The sequence below is a fragment of the Oncorhynchus nerka genome, linkage group LG27, assembly GCF_034236695.1.
Source record: "Oncorhynchus nerka isolate Pitt River linkage group LG27, Oner_Uvic_2.0, whole genome shotgun sequence".
Classification (NCBI taxonomy): domain Eukaryota; kingdom Metazoa; phylum Chordata; class Actinopteri; order Salmoniformes; family Salmonidae; genus Oncorhynchus; species Oncorhynchus nerka.
This window is the reverse complement of record NC_088422.1, coordinates 48,704,526-48,730,652: the sequence shown is the minus strand read 5'-3', so window position 1 is coordinate 48,730,652 and position 26,127 is coordinate 48,704,526. Positions and strand designations below refer to the sequence as shown.

The following is a 26,127-nucleotide window of genomic DNA, read 5'->3' as shown; positions in this document are numbered from 1 at the left end:
TTTGCCTCTATAGCCTCTCCTGACAACTCTTTTGTAGGGACACCTTATTGGCCAATATCTTAAAGTCTTAGGGAAGAGTAGTAATCATGTAGAATACACTGAGTGTACAAAACATTAAGAACACTTTCCTAATATTGAGTTGCACCCCCCCCCCCCATGTAGACTCCAATGCTCCCCACAGTTGTGTCAAGTTAGCTGGATGTCCTTTGGGTAGTGGACCACTCTTGATACACACGGGAAATTGTTGATTGTGAAAAACCCAGCAGTGTTGCAGTGCTTGACACAAACCGGTGTGCCTGGCACCTACTACCATACCCCGTTCAAAGGCACTTCAATATTTTCTCTTGCCCATTCACCCTCTGAATGGCAAACATACACAATCCATGTCACGATTTTCTCAAAGCTTAAAAATCCTTCTTTAACCTGTTTCCCCCCCCTTCATCTACTGAAGTGGATTTAACAAGTGATCATAGTTTTCACCTGGATTCACCTGGTCAGTCTATATCATGGAAAGAGTAGGTGTTCTTAATGTTTTGTACACCATGTACATTGTGCCAATGTTAGTGGTCAATATCTTAACACTGATGCAGTGTAAAGCTATATCTTGTGTTGTATTTGTATACTCTTGTATGTTCTTGTAGCTGTTATTTGCCTAGGTTCATCTCATTGAAACCTAGTCCAAAACATCTCCTTTGTGGGGATTCTGTAACATACTTGTCAGTACCTAACACACTACAATGGGGCATTTCCACACCAGTCCTGGGGCCTCCCCAGAATGCACATTTTTGTTCCAGCCCACCAATATCCCATTTGATTCAACTACTCGAGGCCTTGATGATTAGTTGATTAATTTAATCACATGTTCAGCTGGAACATGAATGCGGGACGCACTGGGACCAGATGGCTATGCATCATAATTTACAACTATTTATTATGTTAAAAAAAACAATGGTCATTCACAAACCCTCATAGTAACGCTGGAGACAAACAAGCAAACAAACAAAACATAGGGAGAACTCCCAGAACACTGTGTCGATTCTCCTGATACTCTCTATTCATGATACTCTAAGCTCACAGTGTGCTACTTGTATCCAGCCAGGCTGTTAATTCGACACATAACGTACACCCTCTAGTCTTCCAGCAGCACATTACTCAGACCTGAGCTTCTAGCTAGGCTATCACTGCATACCAAAGGGACTTTAAGATATCCAGGCTTAACAGATTATGAATTTCCACAAATTTAACACTGGTGGTTAATTACTGACACGTGTGTGTGTGTGTGTGTGTGTGTGTGTGTGTGTGTGTGTGTGTGTGTGTGTGTGTCCCAGGATGGCCCCGGAAGTGATCCTAGCAATGGACGAGGGCCAGTATGAGGGGAAGGTGGACATCTGGTCCCTGGGAATCACCTGTATTGAACTGGGTTAGTGTGCATCTGTTTTTACTGGCTTATTTACATTTCAGTCATTGAGCAGGCACTTTATCCAGAGCAACTTAGTCAGTGCATTGGTACGTACAGTGCCTTCAGGAAGTACTCGCAAACCCTTGACTTTTTCCACATTTTGTTGTGTTACAGCCTGAATTTAAAATTGATTACGTTTAGATTTTGTCACTGGCCTACACACAATACCCCATAGTGTCAAAGTAGAATTATGTTTTTAGAAATGCTTACAAGTTAATAAAACATGAAAAGCTGATATGTCTTGAGTCAAAAAGTGTTCAACCTCTTTGTTTTGGCAAGCCTAAATAAGTTCACAAGTAAAAATATGCTTAACAAGTCACATAATAAGTATTGGACTCTGTGTGCAATAATAGTGTTTAACATGATTTTTGAATGACTACCCCAGACATACAATTATCTGTAAGGTCCCTCAGTCGAGCAGTGAATTTCAAACACAGATTCAACCACAAAGATCAATGCCTCGCAAAGAAGGGCACTTATTGGTAGATGGGTAAAAAATAGCAGACATTGAATATCCCTTTTAGCATGATGAAGTTATTAATTATACTTTGGATGGTGTGTTAATACACCCAGTCACTACAAAGATACAGGGGTTCTTCATAACTCAGTTGCTTGAGAGGAAGGAAACTGTTCAGGGATTTTACCATGAGGCAAACAGTTAATTGAGGATGGATCCACAACATTGTAGTTACTCCACAATACTAACCTAAATGACAGAGTGAAAAGTAGGAAGCCTGTACAGAATAAAAATATTCCAAAAGCAGGACAATAACGTAAAACACAAGGCCAAATCTAAACTGGAGTTGCTTAACAAGAGGACATTGAATGTTCCCGAGTGGCCTAGTTACACTTTGACTTAAATCGGCAAAGAAAGTCTATGGCAAGTCTTGAAATTGGCTTTCTAACAATGATCAACAACCAACTTGACAGAGCTTGAATAATCTTTAAAAGAATAATGTGCAAACATTCTACAATCCAGGTGTGCAAAGCTCTTAGAGACCTACCCAGAAAGACTCACAGCTGTAATCGCTGCCAAAGGTGATTCTAACATGTATTGACTCGGGTGTGAATACTTATGTAAATAAATATTTCTGTATTTAATACATTTGTTTTCACTTTGTCATTATGGGATATTGTGTGTAGATGGGTGAGAAAATACATCTATTTAAGCCATTTTGAATTCGGGCTGTAACACAACAAAATATGAAATACGTCAAGGGGCACTGTGCCACTACTGTAGTTCGCTCCCTGTCGAGCATTGTCCTGCAACTAGTGTACATCTCAGAAGGCATCGTTACTTGTTAGGAAAATTAACTTTTTATGGCCTTCCTCAGAATGTCAAAGAAACAAACAGACATAGCTAGACCATCTTGGACTTCCCCATCTAGAGAGAGCAGTGACACACTCCTGACTGACACATGACAGTTGATTCACAATGTTGCTCAATCATGTGTTTGTCATGTGATTACCATGGCCCCTTGTGTGCTACATGTACACACACACACACACACACACACACACACACACAGATACACACACACACACACAGATAGAATAACATTGTCAAGGTCAAAATAATATATTATCTTTCCTGATGTTCAACCAGATATGATAACCCCCTCCCTTTCTCTCTCTTCCTCTTTCTTTCTCTACTCCCCCTTTCCATATCTTTCTCATTCTCTCGACCTCTCTTCCTCTTCATAGCGGAGCGCAAGCCTCCCCTGTTCAACATGAACGCTATGAGTGCCTTATATCACATCGCCCAGAACGACTCTCCCACGCTGCAGTCCAACGAGTGGTAAGTCCTCACCATCCCTCTGCTGAGCTGTGTGACCACACACACATACACACACACACACACACACACCCTCTCATTTCCCTGGAAGTCCCAGTCTGTCTCTTGTGTAATTACCTGAGGGGCCGAGCTAAGGCCTTTCCTATTTAAAGAACCAAGCCTCAGGCTAAACTCACAGGCTACTACTGTACTGTACCATACACCAAACCACACTCTGCGGGAGGGAGGGATGAAGGTAGGGCGAGAGGGAGGAATGAGAGTGGGAGGGTGAGACCGATAGATGGGAGGTAGGCAGAGAGAGGCCTGTCTCCCTGGATGGAGACAGACAGCTAGACAAATGCAGGTTTGGAGGCAGAGAGTGTGAGGGGAGGAAGAGGGAGACTGTTGATGCCCTTTGAATTTATGGTGTGATGACTGCCAGTCAGGTCAAGAGGAGGATCCAGTCAAACATGACTCTGTCAACATTTACAATGTCATGATACTACAGCCAGTGTATGTTTATTGAACCATTTAACCTTTATTTAACTAGGCAAGGCAACTAGACTTATATGGATCTAGGAGTACATTCCTTTCAACAAATAAAGAATCTATAACACAGCTAAAACAAGTTGCAGCATTTGCATGAAGGTGTAAGTGTTGTTTATTTTCATAGTCCACGTTCCTTACTGAGAAAATCGATTTGTGTGATTCCAGAAACCCAAAGCAAACAGATTCACAAGTAGCACATTCCAATAAATAAATATTTGATTGTCTTTACAGTATGCAAAGATTTAGCATATTTTGACAAATTAGCATTAAAAGCAAGCCTTAGTCTTGTACTGAAGAGAGTGTGTGTGTGTGAAGCAAGGTTATGGTCCTCCCATAGAGATACAATATGATTTAGTTTTCTATTTCACACACACACACACACACACACACACACACACACACACACACACACACACACACACACACACACACACACACACAGTAGTCAGTGTATTGTTGGAGGTGCTCCAAATAGGCCTCTGGCATGAACCTCTCTCATTAGCTGAGACTAGTTCAAAATGTATACCACTATGTAGACTGCATGGCATCGCCACACAGAGCTATTTGAAGATGGACTTTCAAAACCACAGACAAATCAAATGTTATTTGTCACATGCGCCGAATACAACAGGTGTAGATCTTACAGTGAAATGCTTACTTACAAGCCCCTAACCAACATGATGAATAGCTATAGAAGCACCCTGGCTTTACCCTGACTGAAAGGTGGGGACGTGGATATACATTCCCCTATGTATGTGTTTGGGCAGTGAAGCTAAAACTTTTAGGCTGTATACACCAACCAGCATTTTGGGTTTAAGATCAAATGTTTGACCCTTTTTGAAAAGAAAGCACTTTGTGGTCCCACCATTTGAAGGTATCATACGTATTTGGACAAATTCACTTAGTGTATTGAATGTAGTCCAACGTTTAGTATCTGGTCCCCTATTCCTAGCACACAATGACTACATCAAGCTTGTGACTTCTCAAACTTGTTGGATGCATTTGCAGTTTGTTTAAGTTGTGTTTCGGATTATGTTATGCCCAGTAGAATTGAATGGTAAATCATGTGTTGTCATTTTGGAGTCCCTTTTATTATAAATAAGAATAGAATATGTTTCTGAACACTTCTAAATTAATGTGGACCCAACTATGATTACGTATAATGAATCATGAATAATGATGAGTGATACATTTAGAGGCATAAATGTCATCCCCCCCCAAAAACATTCTAACCTCCCTTTTATTGGTAATGGTGAAAGGTTATCATGTTTTGGGGGCATGATCTTTATGCCTCTAAATGTATCGCTCATCATTATTCACGATTCATTCAGGATTATCTGTAATCATGGTAGCATCCACATTAATGTAGAAGTGTTAAGAAACATATTCTATTGTTATTTACAATAAAAGTGACTCTAAAATGACACTACATTTATTTACCATTCATTTCTACACAACCAAAACAGACTCCAAATGCATCCAACAAGTTTGTATAGTCACAAGCTTGATGTAATCACTGCGTGCTAGGAATATGGGACCAAATACTCAACTTTTGATTAGATTGAAAGGGCTACAAGTGAATTTGTCCAAATACTTATGACATCTTCAAATGGAGGGACTAGATAAATAGTGTTCACTTATAAAAGGTCAAATGGATATGTTTGAAAATACTATCAAACAAAAGGTGACATTCTGTACTGTCAGTCACCTCATTAATGTTTTAGCTTCACTGTACAAATAAATACGTAGGGGAGTGTATATATTTTTACATTTGAGTAATTTAGCATGCACTCTTATCCAGAGCGACTTAGTTAGTTAATGCATTCATCTTAAGATAGCAAGGTGAGACAGCTATTGCCTTTTATTCCTGTCTAATCATGGTTGTATTCTGTTTTCTTCCAAATCCTTCCACCTCTTCACCTCCCCTCCACCTCTCCATTGCTCCACCTGTCCATCCCTCTATCTTTCTACAAGGTCGGACCCCTTCCGGAGCTTCGTTGACTACTGCCTACTCAAAATTCCTCAGGACAGACTCTCGTCGGGGGAGCTGCTGCGAGTGAGTGCACTTCCTGTTATCTCTGACAGAGGCTGTGGCCTCACTTCCTGTGTCCAGTCTCTCAAAGACCATCTGGATGAATGCTTCCAAAATGGCACCCTATTCCCTAGTGAGAGAGTTAGACTCACAAATATCAACCACCCCCAGCTATGTTACATACGTTTGGAGTGTAGAGCCAATGGAATAAAAAATGCTTCACTGTCCCAATAATTACAGAGGGCACTGTAATGCACTACTTTTGACCAGAACCCAATGGGACCTGGTCAAAAGTAGCACACTCTGTAGGGAGTAGGGTGCCATTCAGATACAGCTGATGATTCACTGCCTCCCACAGCTGTAGAGAAAATAGGAATGAAAGATTCCACAGGGGTTAAGAGGTGTTGTTCACATATGCACACACACACACACACACACTGATCCCACAAGGGTTAGGGTTTTGTTGTTAAGCATTTTTGAACCCTTTTTTTTGTTTGTTTTTATCTTGCGCTGTAGTACACCTCGTGTTGGAGGTTCATAAGACATCCATAGTGTGTGTGTGTGACCATATCCCCTTGACACACAATGAAAGCTAAAGTCAGACTGACTGCCCCCACAGACCCATGTGTTACAGTACAAGATCAGTCAGTTGTGTGTCAAGGTATTCTGCTAGCTAGCCTTTGTTTGTACATCCTGATTGGCCAATCCTGTGTGTGTGTGGTGTGTGTGTGTGTGTCTGACCATGTAATGTAGAGTTGATCTTTTTGTTTGTTTGGCTGAGAAGTAATCCTATTGGCCTGCTAAGAGTTTTATGTTCTTGATTGGTTGTCACACTCTCTCACTGGCGTGTCGGTCTTACCTGGCTGCCCAAGGAGGGGTTAGTGGGCTAGAGGGGATGAGATGGTGGGGGCTTGTCTGGAGCTCTGGGTAGAAGTAACCCTTATCCCTTAGGTGCAGATCTAGGATAAGCTTTCCCTCTCCCAAATCCTAACCTTAATTATTAGTGAGGAAAAGGCTAAACTGACCATAGATCAGTGCCTCGTAGGCAACTTGCTCCTAATCTGAGTCGGGGCAGGGGGCATCCAGATCACCGCCCCTCAAGCCCCTGATTAATACAAACACACACACACTCATTGCCCTCTGCCCCTCTTTGAGCTCTTTAGGAGAAATCAGGTCACTAATCTCTTTCCCTTCATGTTCCACTTCCTCAATATAGAGTCAAACTTTGCTTCCCATACTCCTTTACTCCTACACCCAACCAAAACTACACTACCACACTGTTCCCATGATCTTTGGAGAATCGCATGGTTGGGTGCATGCATCGAAAAAATGGGTGAGGAAAATGTAATGGGGTGAAGGGAAAGGAATACAAGAATCCGAACCATCGGTCCGACTCCGTTCATGGTCCCCAGGATAGTTTTTTTTTTTTCGGGAAGGGATTACTCTGAAGATTAGTCCTCTCTCTCTCTCTCTCTCTCTCTCTCTCTCTCTCTCTCTCTCTCTCTCTCTCTCTCTCTCTAGCCCCCTGATACATGGCAGCTCTGGTTTTCTCACTCACACTTTCGCTCCGCTCCCTCTGTCCGTTTGTTTGAAAACGGGAAAATGTTTCCTCTCTATTTCCAGACGATGATGTCATCCTTCTGAATCAGAGAGTCCATTACATTACTCCAGCCAGAATCTGTCAGATAGAAGGGAAGGTGTGTAGGGTGAGACATACATGGTCGTTTCAGCCCCCAAGTGGTTGCATACATTGCATTTCCACTAAGCAGGCATTTAGCAAGAAAAGATGTGTGTGTGAGCGCGTGTGCGTGCGCTACCGGTCAGTCCCATATGAACACTATTGGATGGAGTATTTTCTTTCTACACATTTTTTTCTTTTTTCTGGTAAGCCAGCACAAGAACTCTATCTAGGTTGAATAACCCACAGGCGCCCTCTAGTGACCAATGGGAAAAGAGCGAGAGAGAAATAATTATCTGAAATAATAATCACATCGAGTATTGATATATTATTGATATAGAAAACATGTTTATAATACCATGGATTTATAGGGCTGTGTTACATCAGATTAAACATTTAAGAGGTCTTCCCCCATATTGTGGACCTGTTTCTACACTTACCCTGACTGCCCTGTCAACACCCTTAGACTATTTATTTGGTACATATCTTACATATGTACATACTTTATAATCAGACAGTCAAACAGACAGACACTGTGTATAACTTCTGCCCTCTTTTGCTCCTGTCCACCTGCAGCATGACTTTGTGTATCAGAATCGCCTCCTGCGGATCCCCATGAATCCTAACCTCTAAGCCCTCCGCCCCCTCTCCTCTACCCAGCATGACTTCGTCCGTCGGGAGCGTCCCCCACGGGTCCTCACGGAGCTCATCCAGAGGACCAAGGATGCGGTGCGGGAGCTCGACAACCTGCAGTACCGCAAGATGAAGAAGATCCTCTACCAGGAGAAACACAACGGACCCATGGGGGAGAGCCAGGAGGAGGAGGAGGTGGGCTTAACACCACTTAAACAAACCATGTTCACCAAAGATAAAATGAGTAGCATATGTGTGAGGATAGATTTTGCTTCTTGAGTCAAGAAAGGCTTAAACCTCAACTGAACTATTCCTGTTTGGCACAAAAAAAGATAACTGTCACAGAGGAGGAATATGTGTCTCAGAGGTCAGCAAAGGTTTACATGGAGAAGATACCTATTCTTCTGTTTACAGGTCTTGAACCAGGCCCAAGGGTAAAGTAGTACTCACACATTCGAAGTAATGTCAAATTGACCATTAACACCCATTTGCCTCAAACAAGGCCATTTCAGACAGACAGACAGACAAGACAGTAGCTATGTCCTACAGTCATGTGTGTCTGGCCTAACCGGGGCATTATGCTTGAGTGTGTCACACAAATAGGAGCGTGTGGCACAAAAGTGTTTGTGTGTTTCCCACAATTGCCTTACTGAATACTGATCCCCATCTCCTGCTTCTGTCTGTCTCCAGGAATCTGAGCAGGCCAGCTGTAAGATGAACAGCCTGGGCAGTAATCACTCCATCCCCAGCACCTCGATCAGTACAGGTAGCCAGAGTAGCAGCATTAACAGCATGCAGGAGGTCCTAGACGAGAGCTGCTCCGACATGACCATGATGCACCATGACTACGACAGCACCCTCGAGTCCTCCGCACACACCAAGAAGGTAACACTGACAGAGCGAGAGGGAGAGAAACACACACACACACACAAGCTAGCAGACACACACGTGTGTACACAAGAAGAAGGTAAGACTCATCTATCACTATCAGTGAACCGCCAGGTAGTCACCCACTCCAAACCTACTCACGTCCTCAAGGATGGCACAAACAAACAGGAACACACATGCCAATAAGCTACTGCTCATCTAGTACCCTCAGCCAGCAGCCACCTACACCAAACTTCAACCCACGTCCTCAAGATTGACAGCTCTCAGGGGTGCATCAACACACAAACAGGAAGACTCGCACTAACGAGTGAGCTTCCACACTATCACTCCAACCCACGTCCAAAGAAACACACAAACACACACAACCAACCTCTGAGGTTGATCATATGATCATACTGTTCACAAACAAACCTAGCGCTGTTAAACATTGACACCATGGAAACCAGACACATTTTTCTCCCGCTCCAAAATCCTGCTTAGCTTGATTCCTATAAATATGCTCTTGATAGACACACACACACACACACACGGAGATACACAGAGATACACAGAGCCGGAGTTCATCAGTGCTGTGAATCACACCCTCAGAACAAAGATGCCCTCTCTTCTCCTCTCCGCTGGCGTCTCCATGCAGGCTGAGGTTGACACACTGCTGAATGCCTGACATTCACTCTGAATACTCTTTGTCTCGGGCATCGTAGCACAACACACACACACGCACACACACACGTGCGCGCTTCAAACAGCAGCAGATTATGAGATGCCTGTCATTCCTCATCTTTAGCCACGTCTTGTTCCTTGTCTTTGTCCATTCATCTGCCTGCAATGACGGACTGTTATTAAAAATGTCACTTGGTGTCTGGGTTGACGATGTGTCACAAGACAACCGTGGGTGTAGCAGAACATGAGGAGGTGACAGACTACTGTCTTGTCTATAGATTATAGTTCCTTTTCTTATGTAACTGGTCATGAACTATGTACTGTAGTGAAGTGCATTATTGGCATTATGGCAATAAAAGATTACTAAAGCTCCAGGTTTATACTATAACCATCACACTCCGGGTTGAGTTTAATCCAAAACCTGTTCAGTACCATCCAAAAGTGCCCCTGGATTTTGCCATTTTCTCATCTGGTTCTGTACACAGTGAAAGTTATACTATTGTAGTGACAGGCCATGAAACTCAAAAGTGTATCTTCTCTTTCTTCAGGACCACGGGTATAACTGGGATGATGGTGTGAAACGTGACCACAGGCCCGAGCTGAGACCAGCCTCCTCAGACAAGAGCCAGGCACACAACTACCGCCACAACTTTTCTACCATCAAATCAGCATCGCTGGTAAGGGTCGACACACCTTTGTCTCTCTAGCTTCATCTGTCTCACTCTGTCTCTGTGTCCACTATCCACCATCAAATCAGCATTGCTGGTAAGGGTCGACACACCTTTGTCTCTCTAGCTTCATCTATCTCACTCTGTCTCTGTGTCCACTATCCACCATCAAATCAGCATTGCGTGTAAGGGCTAACATCATAGTTTCGCTCTCCCTGGGTGACATCAAGTCTCCCCCATTCTCTGTCCATCTTTCCCTTTTTTTCCCCCCCCTTTGTCCGTCTCTATTTCCCTTTGCGTGTCTTGCTCGCTATCCTTCTCTCTCTCTAGCATCCTCCTTCTCTCCCCTTCCTCATTCTTCTCATTCTCTTCCTATTGTTTTCTCTCTACTCTCTGTACTTTCCTTCCTGTCCTCCCCTCCTGCTCTTTAATATTGCTCTCGCCCCTCCCTCCCTCTCACTAGACCCCTTTGTCTTCTCCCGGTCCTTCACTAGCCTTCCGTTCGCCTTCACCTCCTCTTCCCCTCCCTCCCTCTCTTCTCTCCTGTACTTTTCCCCTCACTAATATCAGTCTCATACCCCCTCTATGGTTGGGGGGTGGGGGGGCAGGCAGTATGGAGTAATATTACCATCCTTGCCTTTCTCTTTCTCTCGCCCTCTCCATGTCTGTTGTCATGGTTACAGGGCTCCAGTAAGCAGCTATCTAGAGTGGTAATGGTGTCTAAGGTCTGTCTACCACTAGTTTTAATTGTAGTATTTGTTTCCTTCCAATCTCCTGGTTTCTGGACTAGCTATAGCACTGGGGGAACTTGGAGGAAGCAGGGTTTCTGTGTGTCTATGTCCTTAACATGCCATGTGTTACAGAGCTTTACTATAGTGGAGTGGTGGATAGTGGAGTGTTTTCCACCGGTTAGAGCTTTCTTTATCATTTGTCAATACGGACCCTTTCTTTGTTGTTGACAGTGTTCATCAGTTAATCCGAGTGAATTGGCTGTTTTAGTTCTTCTCCAAAAGAGGCAGGTTATAGTTTCATTCAGACAGAGCGTTGTCTGTTGCTGCTGCGATGACTCGATGACATCATCTCTTTCTGGCTGGCGCGAGGCGAGCACACGGCCCCAGATGGACCCTGCACGGCTCTCGCTCAGACTGGAAAGAGCAGGTGGAGGGAGGAAGGGAGACGGGGAGAGGGGGAGGGAGGATAAGCAATATATAATGACAAAGAAAAAGGGAGGGAGAAGAGATGAGCGGATGGGATGAACAGAAAAGAGGAGAGAGAAACAGGCAGACAGACAGACAAGAGAGACAGATGGAGAGGGAGGGAGAAAGACTGAAGAAGAAAGAAAGCGAGAAAGAGGAGAGACCGACACAGACAGACAAATGGACAAGAGAGCGAGTCAAGTAGGCAGAGAGGAATGAGACTGAAGGCAAGATAGAAAGTGAGAAAAAAGCGGGAGAGGAGAGTGTGGTGTGCTCTGTCTGGTCTCACTGAATGAAGTGTTCGATGGCGGTTAAGAGGAGAGAGCAATGGGGGGGATGGAGAGGGAAAGAGAAGAGAGGGGTAGTGAGCCCCATCTGGAGGAGAGCGGGATGAATGGGGTTATTACAGGTCAGCCAGACTGGGGAGACCGAGAGATGTTAATATAACAGCATGTATTAACACTTTTTATGCCCATCTGAGATCTGTATATGTTTTGGTTTAGTCCACATATACAGTACTTTAGTTTGTTTATTTACATTAGAATATATATGGCTCTATTCTATAGACAATGCTGACAGTTTCAATCCAACCATGCTTTGCTAAATGTTGCACATGTCAGTTACGTTTGGGTGTTGCACCAGTCATACACTAACAAGAGTTTAGATGTGGGCAAAGGAAGGGGCTTGCCTTTTGTCGACCGGAACGTTGGTTGGCAGTTTGAAGACGGATGAATCTCAAAGGTTTTGGTTCTAAGTAACAGTCCCCTGTTTAGGATTTCAGTCTATCTAGTGGTCTTCTATAGGGACAGAGACCGAGAGGGATCTAGAGAGAGGGGGAGTGAGAGAAAAAGAGGGGGGGGTCCTCTCTATGGGGACAGACTGAGAGGGACAGACAGAGAGAGAGAGAGAAGAGGAGCAAGGTCCTCTCTATGGGGACAGACGGAGATGTAGAGGCCCCAAGCTTATCCACAGGAAGATCCACAGGAAGAGAGGACTACTGTCTGACGGGGGCATTCTGAGGCCGCTGTTTCTTCTCTTCATCCTGATCACTTCACCATATGTCACTTAAGCTCTGTTTCCCCTATCCACTCCTCAAATACTCTTTGGCCTTTTTATTTTTTTACAAAATTCTAAAAACCTGTTTTTGCTCTGTCATTATGAGGTATTGTGTGTAGATTGATGAGAAAAGGGCTGTATAACGTAACAAAGTGGGGAAAGTATAGGTCTAAATACTTTCCGAATGTTAACACAGAATAAACACAAAATAATTCAAACTTTACACACAAGACTCCCTTGATTAACCAGGTCATTGACTTAGTGGCTGACCTGACAAACAAATAAAACAAACAAATAAACCAACCAAAAGGTCCTTCCACCATTGTGTCCCAATGTCTTAATAACCTTTGACCTGGAAGTGTTCCCTCTGGAGCGTGATTCCCTCCTTTGAGCCAGGCTGTGTGAATGGCGGTCACATGACGTGACTTGGCCCTTGGTGGCAGCGTGGCAGAAAGCAAGTGACTAGGATTGGCTCTGCATTACAGTAGGGGTATTGATTCAGATAGATTAGGAGGGGATCTCCCTCTTTCTCACCCTCTCTCTCTCTCATTCTCCCTCTCCTTTTCTCAGCCCCCCCTCTCTGTCTTCGTTTCTGACAACACTTCTCCTCACCCTCTCTCTCTCCCTCCTCTCCCTCTCTCAATGAGGCTTTCATGTGACCCACCTGCTGAACGAGCGCCGCTCGGCCCCCAAAGAGCCCCCTCTGTTCTGCCTTCCCATGGAGCCCGCTCCCTCTCCCTCCCTCATTCACAGTTCACACGCCTGCCCCTGTGTTGCTGCCCCTGTGTTGCTGCCCCTGTGTAGCCCACAGCCGCCGTGTTTGTCCAACGTCGTTTGTCTAAACGTAAACCAACCAGCGCAGTTCTTGCCGATTTTGTTGCTGGGTTGGGTAAAGCTGAGCTGAGGGGTTTGGGTGTAGGAAATGCCACACAGGGTTTCTGGATGCTTGCACGGTTGTTGAACATGAACGTCGCCATGATGCTTGGCCTTAAGAAGATGAGTTATGAGAAGATGAACGACTACTATGGGGACCTGGATAGTCCCTTTTGTCAGGTTTGGTTTGTTTGTCCTCAACTCTTTATATTGTTGTGATTTTGATTTACTTGGCTTAAGCCCTTGGCACCTATAAGGAACATAGGCCATTGACAAATGTCTTCCATCTCACTCGGTTTTGGGCTCGTTTTTACAGGTTGCACCTGTTAGATTGTTGTGAGGCTGGTAATAATGCAGTGGTCAAGAGCATTGGTGTTGGTTGGCTTTGTACTGTATAGGGGGATTGATCAGTCGGCAGGGCGGTGTTATAAGCTAAGCGGTCGGTGTGACTTCGTTAAAGCCTCTCAAACCTCTTTAACCAGCTCTGTCATATTGAGTGTTTACAATGTACATTTTTGACTGCCAGATTAAGATGTTTTTTGTTGCGTTGTCCTGTTTCTTACAGTATTAACTCCATGCTCTCTAGCTTGGTGTTGCTTTGATGTTTCCCAATGTTGATCCGGGCTTTGGTAATGCATCCAATGTTGTTTGCAGTTAGATGTCACTTCATTCATGGTTCACATTACATCTTAGTCCACTCATAAGGTAAATCTATGCTGAGTAACCAGTTAGAAAGAAATCAAATCTGCATGAACAGGGAACTGCTAAACCTTGAAGACCAAATGTGGAGGTTCACCTAGCGTAGCATGGTATACCTGCTAGGGCTCCGTTCCAGTGTCCCCACTAGTGGTTGCCTGCATACCATCCATTTCCTGTATACCACTCCTGGCTGTACACCTTCACTCTTGACCTCTGATCTCTGCCCTCATTGGCCTCACTGAACCTTTCCTTTCGCCAGGTGACCAAGCAGATCCATGAGCATGAGCAAGAGAATGAGCTGCGGGAGCAGATGTCGGGGTATAAACGTATGAGACGGCAGCACCAGAAGCAGCTGATAGCTCTGGAAAACAAGCTGAAGGCTGAGATGGATGAACACAGACTGAAGCTGCAGAAGGAGGTGGAGACCCAGGCCAACAATGCCTACATAGAGCTGGAGAAACTGGCTAAGAGACACACCGTCCACTGTGACAAAGAGGTAGGTTTGGTGGGGGGGGTTGGGGGTCCAGGGAGGGGAGTGGTTGGGGGTCCTGACCTAGAGAATCTGGCCTGTCCTAGAGAAGTGCCATGCCGTCCTCACAGAAAAGGTGTCTGGGGAGGGGGTGTTAACCTTCTTACTTTGGGGAGAGGGCAACTCACTAATGTTATGGGTTGGGCATTGCTGCCACCCAATGTCGAGTAGAAGTTAATAAGCTAACTAGGTCATCTGTAACTCTGCAGACTAGGCTAACATCCATGATCCAGCATGCCCTCCTTGTCATACAAGAACACCTGGAGGAATATAAGCCATAACAACATTAGGCATGTGTTTTCTCGCTCTGTTCCTCTCTCCCATATGAGGCCCCTTCACAGCTAACTAACATCTCTGCCATCTTATCTCCCCTCAGATGAAGACGACGTCAGCAGACGAGAAGAAGTTCCAGCAGCAGATAGTGGCCCAGCAGAAGAAGGAACTCACCACCTTCCTAGATAACCAGAAGAAGCAGTACAAGCTCTGCAAGGAGAAGATTAAAGAGGTCCGCAACGCTATGTTTGTTTATGTCCTCTAGCCAGCCCCTGTTTCCTGCCTCTAGCTGTGTGTCTGTTTGTGTCCGCTAGCTAGTACTGTACCCCCTCTTCCCCTGCCTCTTGTATAGTATGACTGATCTCAGCACCCTGAATCACAACAGACTATAGAATGATACATTTGGTACACTGTGTTTTGTGCTGGATGGAATCAGCCCTCCTCCAAATACATACACACACAAACCTGCAAATACACAAACATACACAAGTACAGTATTTCCGTCATGCCTTTTACTGAGAAGGAGCTGAGTTTGGGCCTCCCGAGTGGCCCAGCGGTCTAAGGCACTGTATCACAGTGCTAGAGGTGTCACTACAGATTCGGGTACGATCCCTGACTTTGTCACAGCCGGCCGCGACCGGGAAACTCATGAGGCAGCGGGTCAGGGGAGGGTTTGGCCGGCCGGGATGCCCTTGTCCCATCGTGCTCTAGCGACTCCTGTGGTGGGCCGGGCGCATGCATGCTGACAAGGTCGCCAGTTGGGCAGTGTTTTCTCCGACACAGCTGGCTTCCGTTTTTTAAATTTAAATTTTATTTCACCTTTATTTAATCAGGTAGGCCAGTTGAGAACAAGTTCTCATGTACAACTGAGACCTGGCCAAGATAAAGCAAAGCAGTGAGACAAAAAAACAACACAGAGTTACACATGGGATGAACAAAAGTACAGTCAATAACACAATAGAAAAATCTATATACAGTGTTTAAAAATGGAGTAAGGAGGTAAGGCAATTAATAGGCCATAGTAGCGAAGTAATTACAATTTAGCAAATTAACACTGAAGTGATAATGTGCAGATGAAGATGTGCAAGTAGAAATACTGGTGTGCAAAAGAGCAAAAAGTCAATAAAAACCAATATGGGGATGAGGTAGGTAGTTTGGTGGGCTATTTACAGCTGCAGAGATCGGTAAGCTGCTCAGATAGCTGATGCTTAAAGTTAAGCGAGCAGTGTGTCAAGAAGCAGAGTGGCTTGGCAGGGTCGTGTTTCGGAGGACACACAGCTCTCGACCTTCGCCTCTGCCGAGTCTGTACGAGAGTTGCAGCAATGGGACAAGACTGTAACTACTACTTGGATATCACGAAATTGGGGAGGAAAAGGCCGTTTAAAAAAAAGGGGGGGGGGAGAAGACCTTAGTCATCACCCCTCCTACTCACTACGCGCGCACACACACAAGTTGTGTTTTTGTTTCTAAGAACATTGACACACTATTTCTCAAAACTGGAGCCATTGTTGTGGATTGTTAGATACATCATGTTTCGTTTAGTGACAGGAACTAGGCCATCTCCGTTAGCAGGCATTGTTGGCCTGGACTGATATATATCCCAACAAACTGTAGGTAGAGATGAGTCATTCCACACAGAAAGATCAGGGATCTAATACACTTAACAAAGTGTTTTAGCTTGATAGTGTATTAAGACATGGAGATTAAGATTATATAGTGCACTACTTTTCACCAGAGTCCAAAAGTAGTGCAATAAAAATGTAATAGGGTACAATTTGGGATACAGCAATGGATTTATCATAACATCCATGAAACCGAATGGGGACAGACACTAACTGTAGCAGTGCAGGATACTGAGGGGAGGATGGCTCATAGTAATGGCTGGAATGGGATCAATGGAATGGTGTCAACCATCGGAAACCACATGTTTGACACCATTCCATTGACTCCATTCATCCTACCCTCAGCAACCTCCACTGATCTGGAGGGTTCAAAAACTGAGTCCGAATATGGTGACAGAGGGACTTCTGGCTTCTCCTACAGCTACTGATCATTTATTTTACTCTGTTTTCTACACTACTATACATTTAGATAGTTCACCCCAAAATGTCAAATATGTCTGTATTTACACCTCAAAAGTGTTTGAGTGAGTGTGTCTATAATTCCCACTATCTATTGCTGTCTTTTTGCCTGAAATACATTCTTAGATAATGAGATGACCTGCTGCACATCTGACCATTAGACCAAATAAAGATGTAGGAACAAAGTACAGTGCTGTGAAAAAGTATTTGCCCCCTTTCTGATTTACTCTATTTTTGCATGGTTTTGATACTGAATGTTATCAGATCTTCAACCAAAACCAAATATTAGATAAAGAGAACCTGAGTTGACAAATAGCTAAACATATGTATACTTTTTAAATTCTTTTTTATTTGTTTAATTAACATAGTTATGCAACACTCAAGTCCCCTGTGTGAAAAATGAATTGCCTCCTTACGCTCAATAACTGGTTGTGCCACCTTGTAGCTGCAATGACTGCAACCACCTGCTTCCTGTAGTTGTTGATTAGTCTCTCACATTGCTATGGAGGAATTTTGGCCCACTGCATTGAATCAGAGACATTTGTGGGTTTTCAAGCATGAACTGCTCATTTCAAGTACTGCCACAACATCTCAACTGGGATTAGGTCTGGACTTTAACTAGGTAATTCCAAAACGGTTACTTTTTAGCTATTTTGATGTAGACTTGATTGTGTGTTTTGGATCATTGTCTTGCTGCATGACCCGGCTGTGCTTCAGCTCACAGACGGATGGCCTGACATTCTCCTGTAGAATTCTCTGATACAGAGCAGAAAGGATGGTTCTTTCTATTAAGGCAAATCGTCCAGGTCCTGAGGCAGCAAAGCATCCCCAAGCTATCACACTACCACCACCACCATGCTTTTAGCCATTTTGATGCAGACTTGATTGTGTGTTTTTGATCATTGGTCCCATTATAACTGGCGAAAACCAAACACTACATTCCACAATGAAAACCTCATACCAATGGTCAAGCATGGTGGTGGTAGTGTGACGGTTTGGGGATGCTTTGCTGCCTCAGGACCTGGATGACTTGCCTTAATAGAAGGAACCATGAATTCTGCCCTGTCAGATAATTATTTTTGTTTTTTCATTTATTTTTTTATTTAACAAATTCTTAACAAATTCTTGTTTACAATGACTGCTTACCCCAGCCAAACCCAGACAACGCTGGGCCAATTGTGTACCGCCCTATGGGACTCCCAATCACTGCCAGATGTGATGCAGCCTGAATTCGAACCAGGTACTGCAGTGATGCCTCTTGCACTGAGATGCAGTGTCTTAGACTACAAGAGAATGTCAGGCCATCCGTCTGTGAGCTGAAGCTGAAGTGCAGCTGGGTCATGCAGTAAGACAATGATCCAAAACACACAATCACGTCTACACGAAAATGGCTAAAAAGCAACAAATTTGAAGTTTTTGAAAGGCCTAGTCAAAGTCCAAGACCTAATTCCAATTGAGATGATGTGGCAGGACTTGAAACGAGCAGTTAATTCTTGAAAACCCACAGCAGTTCTGCATGGAAGAGTGGGTGAAAATTCCTCCACAGCGCCATGAGACTGATCAACAACTACAGGAAGAGTTTGTTTGGAGTCGTTGCAGCTAAAGGTGGCACAATTATTTATTGAGTGTAAGGGGCAATTACTTTTTCACACAGGGGCATTGGGTGTTATTAATACATTAATTAAGTATGGCATTGTTGTGTTATTTGTTCATTCAGGTTCCCTTTATCTAATAATACGTTTTGGTTAAAGATCTGCTAATATTCAGCATCAAAAAATATGAAAAAGTTGAGAAAATTGTGTATATATATTTATTAACCTTTAATCTGTCTTCAATCTCCATCCCTTCAGGAGATGAACGAAGACCACCACACCCCTAAGAAGGAGAAGCAGGAGCGTTTGTCGAAGCACAAGGAGAACTTGCAGCACAGCCAGGCTGAGGAGGAGGCCCATCTCCTCGGCCAACAGAGAGTCTTCTACGACAGGAACTGCAGAGGCTTCAAACGCAAAGTCATGATCAAGAGGCATGAGTTTGAACAGGAGCAGATACGAGAGGTACAGTGTATAGATGTACAGATAGATATTTCAAACGAGAGGTGAGGAGGAGTGGATGACGTGTGGAGAATCAGTGGGATGTGTTTTTTTTTGGATGTACACACATTTTAGTTCAAGTTCAGTCTGTAGTGATGTGCAGTGAACACTATTTAATCCAATAGGGATATGAATGTCACATGTCCAACTCCACCTGATTATCGATAACATTCACATGGTCAATGTTGTAACATGAAAAGCAATGTTCTTGCCAAATCGTAGACTTCTTTGACCAATACCAGTATTCCAATTGTTTTGTGAAAAACACAGAGAATGGGTTTTGCATCTCGTGGAAAGCAGATTAGAAAGTATAAGCAAGGCAACAATGCAGTAATCTCCTAATCTGCTCTGTAAATCGGGAGGGGGGGAGTAGGACAATATTAGGAGGTCTGAGACCTTATATGGGCGTCCACCCGAAACCTAGGGGCACATTGGATGATACCCTAAAGCTAGCCTGGTCCAAGATCTGCTTGTACTGTCTTGTCCACTCAGCACAAACAGCCCTGGGACCAGGCTACCAAAACCCAGCCAGCCTTGAAACTGCTCCTCTCATATGCTTGAAGGATAGAAATAAGGGAGATTTTTAGGAGTATTTGGATATAGTGTTATTGCCAATTGTATGGTGGCACTGTTGTGCTTGAGATGTTATTTACCTAGTGACATTGTCATAGCATAGTAGAACAATAGGAACCTTGAAAAAGCAGAAAACAAATGCACAAAGAATTGAAGTGTAGTCTTGTGTCTGCAATGTCCATAAGGGCAACATCACGTGACACTGATGCTCCAGTCCTTTCTCATACAAAAGCAAAGTTTGTGTCATGGATGACCATTATAATTCCCATCTCTTCCTCCCTCTCCTCCCCTTCCCACTTTCTCTCTCCATTTATCCCTCCCTATCTCTCAATATCTCTCGCTCCCTCCCCCTCTCTCTCCCACTGATCAGGAGCTGAACAAGAAGAAGACCCAGAAGGAGATGGAGCATGCCATGCTGATCAGACACGATGAATCGACCCAGGAGCTGGAGTATCGTCAGCTGAAGACCCTTCAGAAGCTCCGCATGGACCTGATCCGCCTTCAGCACCAGACAGAACTGGAGAACCAGATAGAGTACAACAACCGCCGCGAGAGAGAGCTCCACCGCAAACACGTCCTGGAGCTACGGCAGCAGCCCAAGAACCTCAAGGTGCGGGTGAGGCCAGGAACAGATTGCAAATGCAACCCTGGGAATGTGATGGCTACATTGGTAGCTACATTAGGTGTTCTCCAGGATCAGGCTCTGATCTAACCAGGTAGCAGATTATATAGAGCAAGACACAGTGAAATAGCAGACCATTAACCTCAAGGTGAGGGTTAGGGGTGTGCAGCCAGTGCACTCAGTCCTGGAAAAGGGGAAACTGTTGGCTACAAAAGACTTAAATGTAACAAACCATTGCATTCATCAGAAGTTGAACCATATTACGACAGGCAAAGAACATACAGTAGAAACAGAATGTAATGGGTCAACAGGATGCCTCAAATCCATCTGTGTGTGTGCTTGTGTTTAACACTCTCCTCATTCACCTCGCCTGTTCCAATCTCCATCTCCACCAGGCCATGGAGCTGCAGATTAAGAAGCAGTTCCAGGACACGTGTAAGGTCCAGACCAAGCAGTACAAGGCCCTGAGACACCACCAGATGGAGGTTACGCCCAAGAGCGAGCACAAGACGGTGCTCAAGGCCCTGAAGGAGGAGCAGACCAGGAAACTGGCCATCCTGGCTGAGCAGTACGAACAGAGCATCAACGAGATGATGGCATCGCAGGCGGTGAGTCGGCACAAAATGGAGAACGGGTGTTTTGATGACCGAGTTGGGATTACTAACTACGTTTTTTTTTGTAACTAAGAAAGTTCATATTTGATCATTTCCTTTGACAATCTCAAAGAACTAATTCATATAAATGTCACAGATCTTATTCATTAATATCTGACATTAAGAATAGTTCCATATGGGAATGAAATAATCTTAGGCCCCAAGGCATAGGAGATTTAGGTCGTTGTAGGAGTTTGTAACCCTCTTTGCTTCTTTTATTCCCATCACTCGTCCGGTCTCTTCTTCTATTTCCTTTTCTCCTCACTTCTTCCTCTCTTCTCTTCACTGCCCCTCTCCCTTCATCTCTTTCACCACTCTTATTCTATTCTCTCTCCCACCCTCTTTCCTCCCCCTCCCCTCCCCCTGTGTTTCCTTTTCTCTCACTCTCTCTTTATTCCCCCTTTCCTCTGTTGGGTTCTTCTCTTTATTTCTCCCCGTCAGCTGCGTCTGGACGAGGCCCAGGAAGCCGAGTGCCAGGCTCTGAGGCAGCAGCTGCAGCAGGAGATGGAGCTGCTGAATGCCTACCAGAGTAAGATCAAGATGCAGACCGAGGCCCAGCACGACAGAGAGCAGCAGAAGCTGGAGCAGAAGGTTTCGCTGCGCAGAGCCCACCTCGAACAAAAGGTAGAGGTGTCGAGGGGGGTGACAGACTGATATGGAGAGAGAGACCGACCTATACAGACGGGGACACGCACACACACACACACACACACACACACACACACACACACACACACACACACACACACAGAACCCACCTCAAACAAAAGGTAGAGGTGTCGAGGGGGGAGTGACAGACTGATATGAAGAGAGAGACAGACCTATACAGACGGGGACACACGCATACACACACACACACACACACACACACACACACACACACACACACACAGAACCCACCGAGAACAAAAGGTTGAGGGGTAGGGAGGAGCAAAAACAGACACAGATACCCAGACAGATGCGCAGAACGCAGACAGATACAGATATACACACACAGATACAGATATACACACACATACTCACACTCATGCAGGCAGAGCCTTTGCGGAGCACAATGTGCTGGGAGCAGAATCAACATGCACCCACAGAGACAGACTTCACTTTCATTTGACACACATTTCACTCTACTAATTTGTAACTGAGGCCCAAAAAATGTGTCATGCACTCAGTTTTGGTTGCAACATCCTATCATGTTAGTGTTGTATTATTCTTACAACATACCCTATATTTGAATCCTACCCAGTGTGTTAAAAATGAATAATTGATTTAGATTATGTAACATGGTCCTCCATAACAAAAATACTTTACTTACTATTGTATTAATTGAGTCATGCACTCCTTTCTGTGTTCTTCAGTCTGGTGTCACAACACCTTCTCTTTCACCTCTTCTCCCCACTCAATACTTCTTCTGTACACCGCTGTTGACCATTTACATCTGAACAGTGGATGCTGATGGCCTGGCATTGCATACATTCAAATCACTGTAGGCCACTTTATCAGTCAGAATAGATTTTTCATTTTTTATTCTCTAATAATATGTTTTTCCAAGGCAATGATGTCATCGCTATATCGCTCCTTGATAACAAAGGAACATGCAGCCCTGATCCAGTTTCTGTTGCCCAGGCAGTAGCCTACAGTAGTATCATTACAGTATTATGCAACCAGTGGTGGTGTGGCGCCATCTGGTGTCTATCTGTTGCCCTGCAGGCTTTCTGGATCAGGTGACATCATTGTTAACCCTGTATCAGGGTTGTATTCATCAGGACACGCAACTGAAGATATTTTAAATTGTTATGCAACGGAAAACAAAAATGTGCATTTCTTATTGGACCAGTTCAGGTGGTCCCTCCCTGTTTCAGTTTGTCTTTTTCCATTTGTTTCCTAATGAACACACCCCATACTTATACGCTTCCAGAGAAGTGCTCACTGCTGATTTCGATCCACTGTCTAGATAGTGTGTCTCAGGGGCCAGATGTAATCTGTATCTAGAGGCTTTATGGAATGGAATCAATCTGTACCAAACGCTGAAAATGAAAGATGAACAGCTAATATTTATTGATCTAAGATGCAGACAACGGCTGTAATGGATTGATTGACAGTAAATTGTGTCTGGCTCTACTCATGGCTAGTGCAGGCATATTTCTGTCTGTAGTTAGTTGACGGAGTGGTTACAGAATTATGCTGAATTTCAAATCAACGCTGACCCAAAAATCTAAGCTAAGCAAAAAACTGAAAAGGCCTGCACACACACTACAGTGGCCCTTGCACAGGTCGAACTCTGCAATACTCATACCTTACTGGTTCCAAATGCTCTTGCTTCCACTAGTTTAATTAACTAAGTTGTGGTTTTGTAGATTGAAGAGGAGCTGGCTTCCCTTCAGAAGGAGCGTACAGAGAGGATCAAGCACCTGCTGGATCGCCAGGAGAGAGAGATCGACACGTTCGACATGGAGAGCCTCCGACTGGGCTTTGGTAATCTGGGGGCCCTGGACCCCCCCAAGGATGACTACAGATGACTAGGTCAGCCCTGGTGACCTCGTCTTCGTCGTCTGGTGTGACGACCCTCCTGTTCCTCCTCAGCCTCGTGACCTGGTCTGGTTTTGGTTGGACCGGGCAGTTAGGGTCTTTAGCTACTGATTCCCACACACACACAGCTACACACATAAATGTGTGTACACACACCAGCCACATACAAACCAGCCCAGTGCCTGCGCTGGTCTATAGCCAACGGGCCCCCCTCTCTCGTGGTGTCCGTCACAAGATGACAAAAAAATGCTGGATAACTTCCGAGGTTGTCTTTGTTTTAAAGAATAACATTACATTGTCACGGTGTTCCTGTTTCTTGTGCAATGATGACACTTTTAGTGTAACTGAAAGTGGAAACCAGAGGGAGAGAATAAGAGGACAATAGGAGTGAATAGTATCGTGTTGCTCAATGATCATGCATTAGAGGTTAATAATTTGTTCAAGCTGTGCAAAAACCTAAAGCTGAAAAACTAAAAACAAACTGGTCCTCCTTCTGCAGCCTTATTGTCTTCTTGTCCCTGCTTCCAGTTCCTTCAACTCTTTTTGCTTTTTATATTCATCAGGAAATTTTTATGGAAAATTTAAAGCAATTTGATAGGTTGAGAACATGTTTAAAGTCATAGTCTACGTAATGGTACAGTAAATAAATGTGAGTCCTCCTTTGGAGAGAATTTGATTATTGACTTTGACATGAGACACTGAAGAGGGAGACTTGCAATGCACCCTGATACCACTGTATCATACTGATTCTCTGCACTGGCAGGTAATGTGAATACCACGTGGTTGAGTCATGACACACTATTTCCTATGTCGTGCAGTACTTTTGGGGCTCTGGTTAGTGCACTATATAGTATATAAAATAGTGCACTATGTAGGGAATAAGGTGTCATTCCAGACACAGACACATGTGAATCCCTACTCCCAGGTAGCACAAAGGGCTTTGTCGGGGCTTGGGGAGGGACATGTATTTTGTGTATAGAAGGATTTTTTTTTGGAGAGCTTTTACTTATTTTCGTATTGTACTATTTTAACTGTTACTCAAATCGATTTAAAATAATAATAATGACATTTTTCTCCTTCCTCTTCGTTCAGTATTTGAAAGTCAAATCAATCGGGCAATGGGTTTCTTGCTCTGACATTTCCAACTGAAATGAATCCTTATTTTTGCTGTAACCTCCACACTCTACAAGCTGTGTATTTTCTTATAAACCAGATGAGTAAAATAAATGCTTTATTATTGCATGCACTTTAATTGAGTTTTTCAGGATTAAGAGAGAGCATGAGTCTGTCATCCAAGCTTTTAATTATATTTGTAAATAAAGTGCTCATCACACAAAGGTTTGACCTCATTGGATGTTTATTTTATTTTATTATTTTCCTTATCCGCACATGGTAGAGAGACTCCTCACACTGCAATCTATGCTCCCATGTGGTTTATTACTATGGGTATTTAATAGATGATCATTTATTAGATCCGACTGGTTACAGTAAAGTATATGTTAAATAGATAAACAGCACCTCAATGCTCAAAGTGCAAGGCAGTAAATATGTATTTTTCTTCACATATACTGTCAGCTGACATTGATTGTTCTTTTACAGAAACAGGTCAGCTTGGCCACATTCAATGTCCACTACTGAATGCATTTTCTATTTTTTGGAATTGTTCCATGGCTTGTGCAGGCTCAGGTTTAATTTTCAGGGGCACTTCGGCACATTTTCATATGAATTATCTGCAGCACCATTGCCAGTGTCTACAAAAAGGAAAACCGATTCTATAGGGAGTAACTAATTCAAACGGTAAACACACTAGTAAATGAGAATGCTTACAGAGAATAGAACTCTAGATTGAGTTGTTTTATTCTGACTGATCATGGGGATAGTGAGATTAATTTTCAATGAGAAAATATAGGTCATTGCTCACCGTACACAATGGTAAAGTAAGCGAGTGGCACAAACAAACAAGGCTTAATTGTTGGGTTTTCTGTAGTTTAGCTACATAATGTGAAGCCCACGATACTCACAAGTCAATTTATATTGCAGCCAATTTCAGGATACTCATGTATCTCACAAGTCTGTTTATTTTCCAGACAGTTGTTTAGGGACATAGTCATCCTATTCTGTATGATAGCAGGTCCCAGCTACGGGAGTTCCCAGTCCGTATGTCTGTCGAAAGACTTGGATCTTGATCTTTCCAGGGTTGTCCCCGGAGAGGTTGGTGAGGACCGGCTCGGTGCAAAAGAGGCAGCCTGACTGCTCATAGACCAGACATACCTGTGTAGACATGGAGGACAGATGGACAGGACCAGAGATGTGACATGGTCAATGATGGATAGAGGGTGTTGGTATACTCTAAAAGGATTATGGAAGGAGTAAGTTACCCCCATACCACTTCAAAGCAGTTATTTCCCTGAAAGAGGAAATGCAAGGACTGATTCCGGGGGGCTGCACACTGGATTTGGTTGCACAAAAACAACACAAGGTGGCAGACAGAGGCCTGACTTTTTCTTCAGTGGAGTTTATCTGAGGTTGGCATTCAATGTTGTGGTGCATTACCGCCACCTACTGTACTGGAGTGTGGGCCAGAGAGGGAGGAACTAAATCCTACCTGCCAGCCC

At 44.0% G+C, this 26,127-nt stretch overlaps 1 protein-coding gene across 3 annotated transcripts in view; it reads left to right on the top strand.

Annotated features, from left to right (window-relative positions):
* taok3a (TAO kinase 3a) overlaps positions 1 to 24,849 on the top strand; it is a 101,342-nt gene extending 76,493 nt beyond the window's left edge. For all 3 annotated transcript variants that reach the window (XM_029638462.2, XM_065011722.1, XM_029638463.2), the window contains 13 exons: positions 1,329 to 1,420; positions 3,164 to 3,257; positions 5,757 to 5,838; positions 8,153 to 8,320; positions 8,816 to 9,010; positions 10,222 to 10,350; positions 14,425 to 14,661; positions 15,071 to 15,199; positions 18,899 to 19,102; positions 20,082 to 20,321; positions 20,729 to 20,941; positions 21,428 to 21,610; positions 23,341 to 24,849. In XM_029638462.2, coding sequence (XP_029494322.1) covers positions 1,329 to 1,420; positions 3,164 to 3,257; positions 5,757 to 5,838; positions 8,153 to 8,320; positions 8,816 to 9,010; positions 10,222 to 10,350; positions 14,425 to 14,661; positions 15,071 to 15,199; positions 18,899 to 19,102; positions 20,082 to 20,321; positions 20,729 to 20,941; positions 21,428 to 21,610; positions 23,341 to 23,502 — 2,128 coding nt within the window. In that variant the 3' untranslated portion in view covers positions 23,503 to 24,849. The remainder of the gene's footprint in view (positions 1 to 1,328; positions 1,421 to 3,163; positions 3,258 to 5,756; positions 5,839 to 8,152; positions 8,321 to 8,815; positions 9,011 to 10,221; positions 10,351 to 14,424; positions 14,662 to 15,070; positions 15,200 to 18,898; positions 19,103 to 20,081; positions 20,322 to 20,728; positions 20,942 to 21,427; positions 21,611 to 23,340) is intronic.
* The last annotated feature ends 1,278 nt before the right edge of the window (positions 24,850 to 26,127 follow it).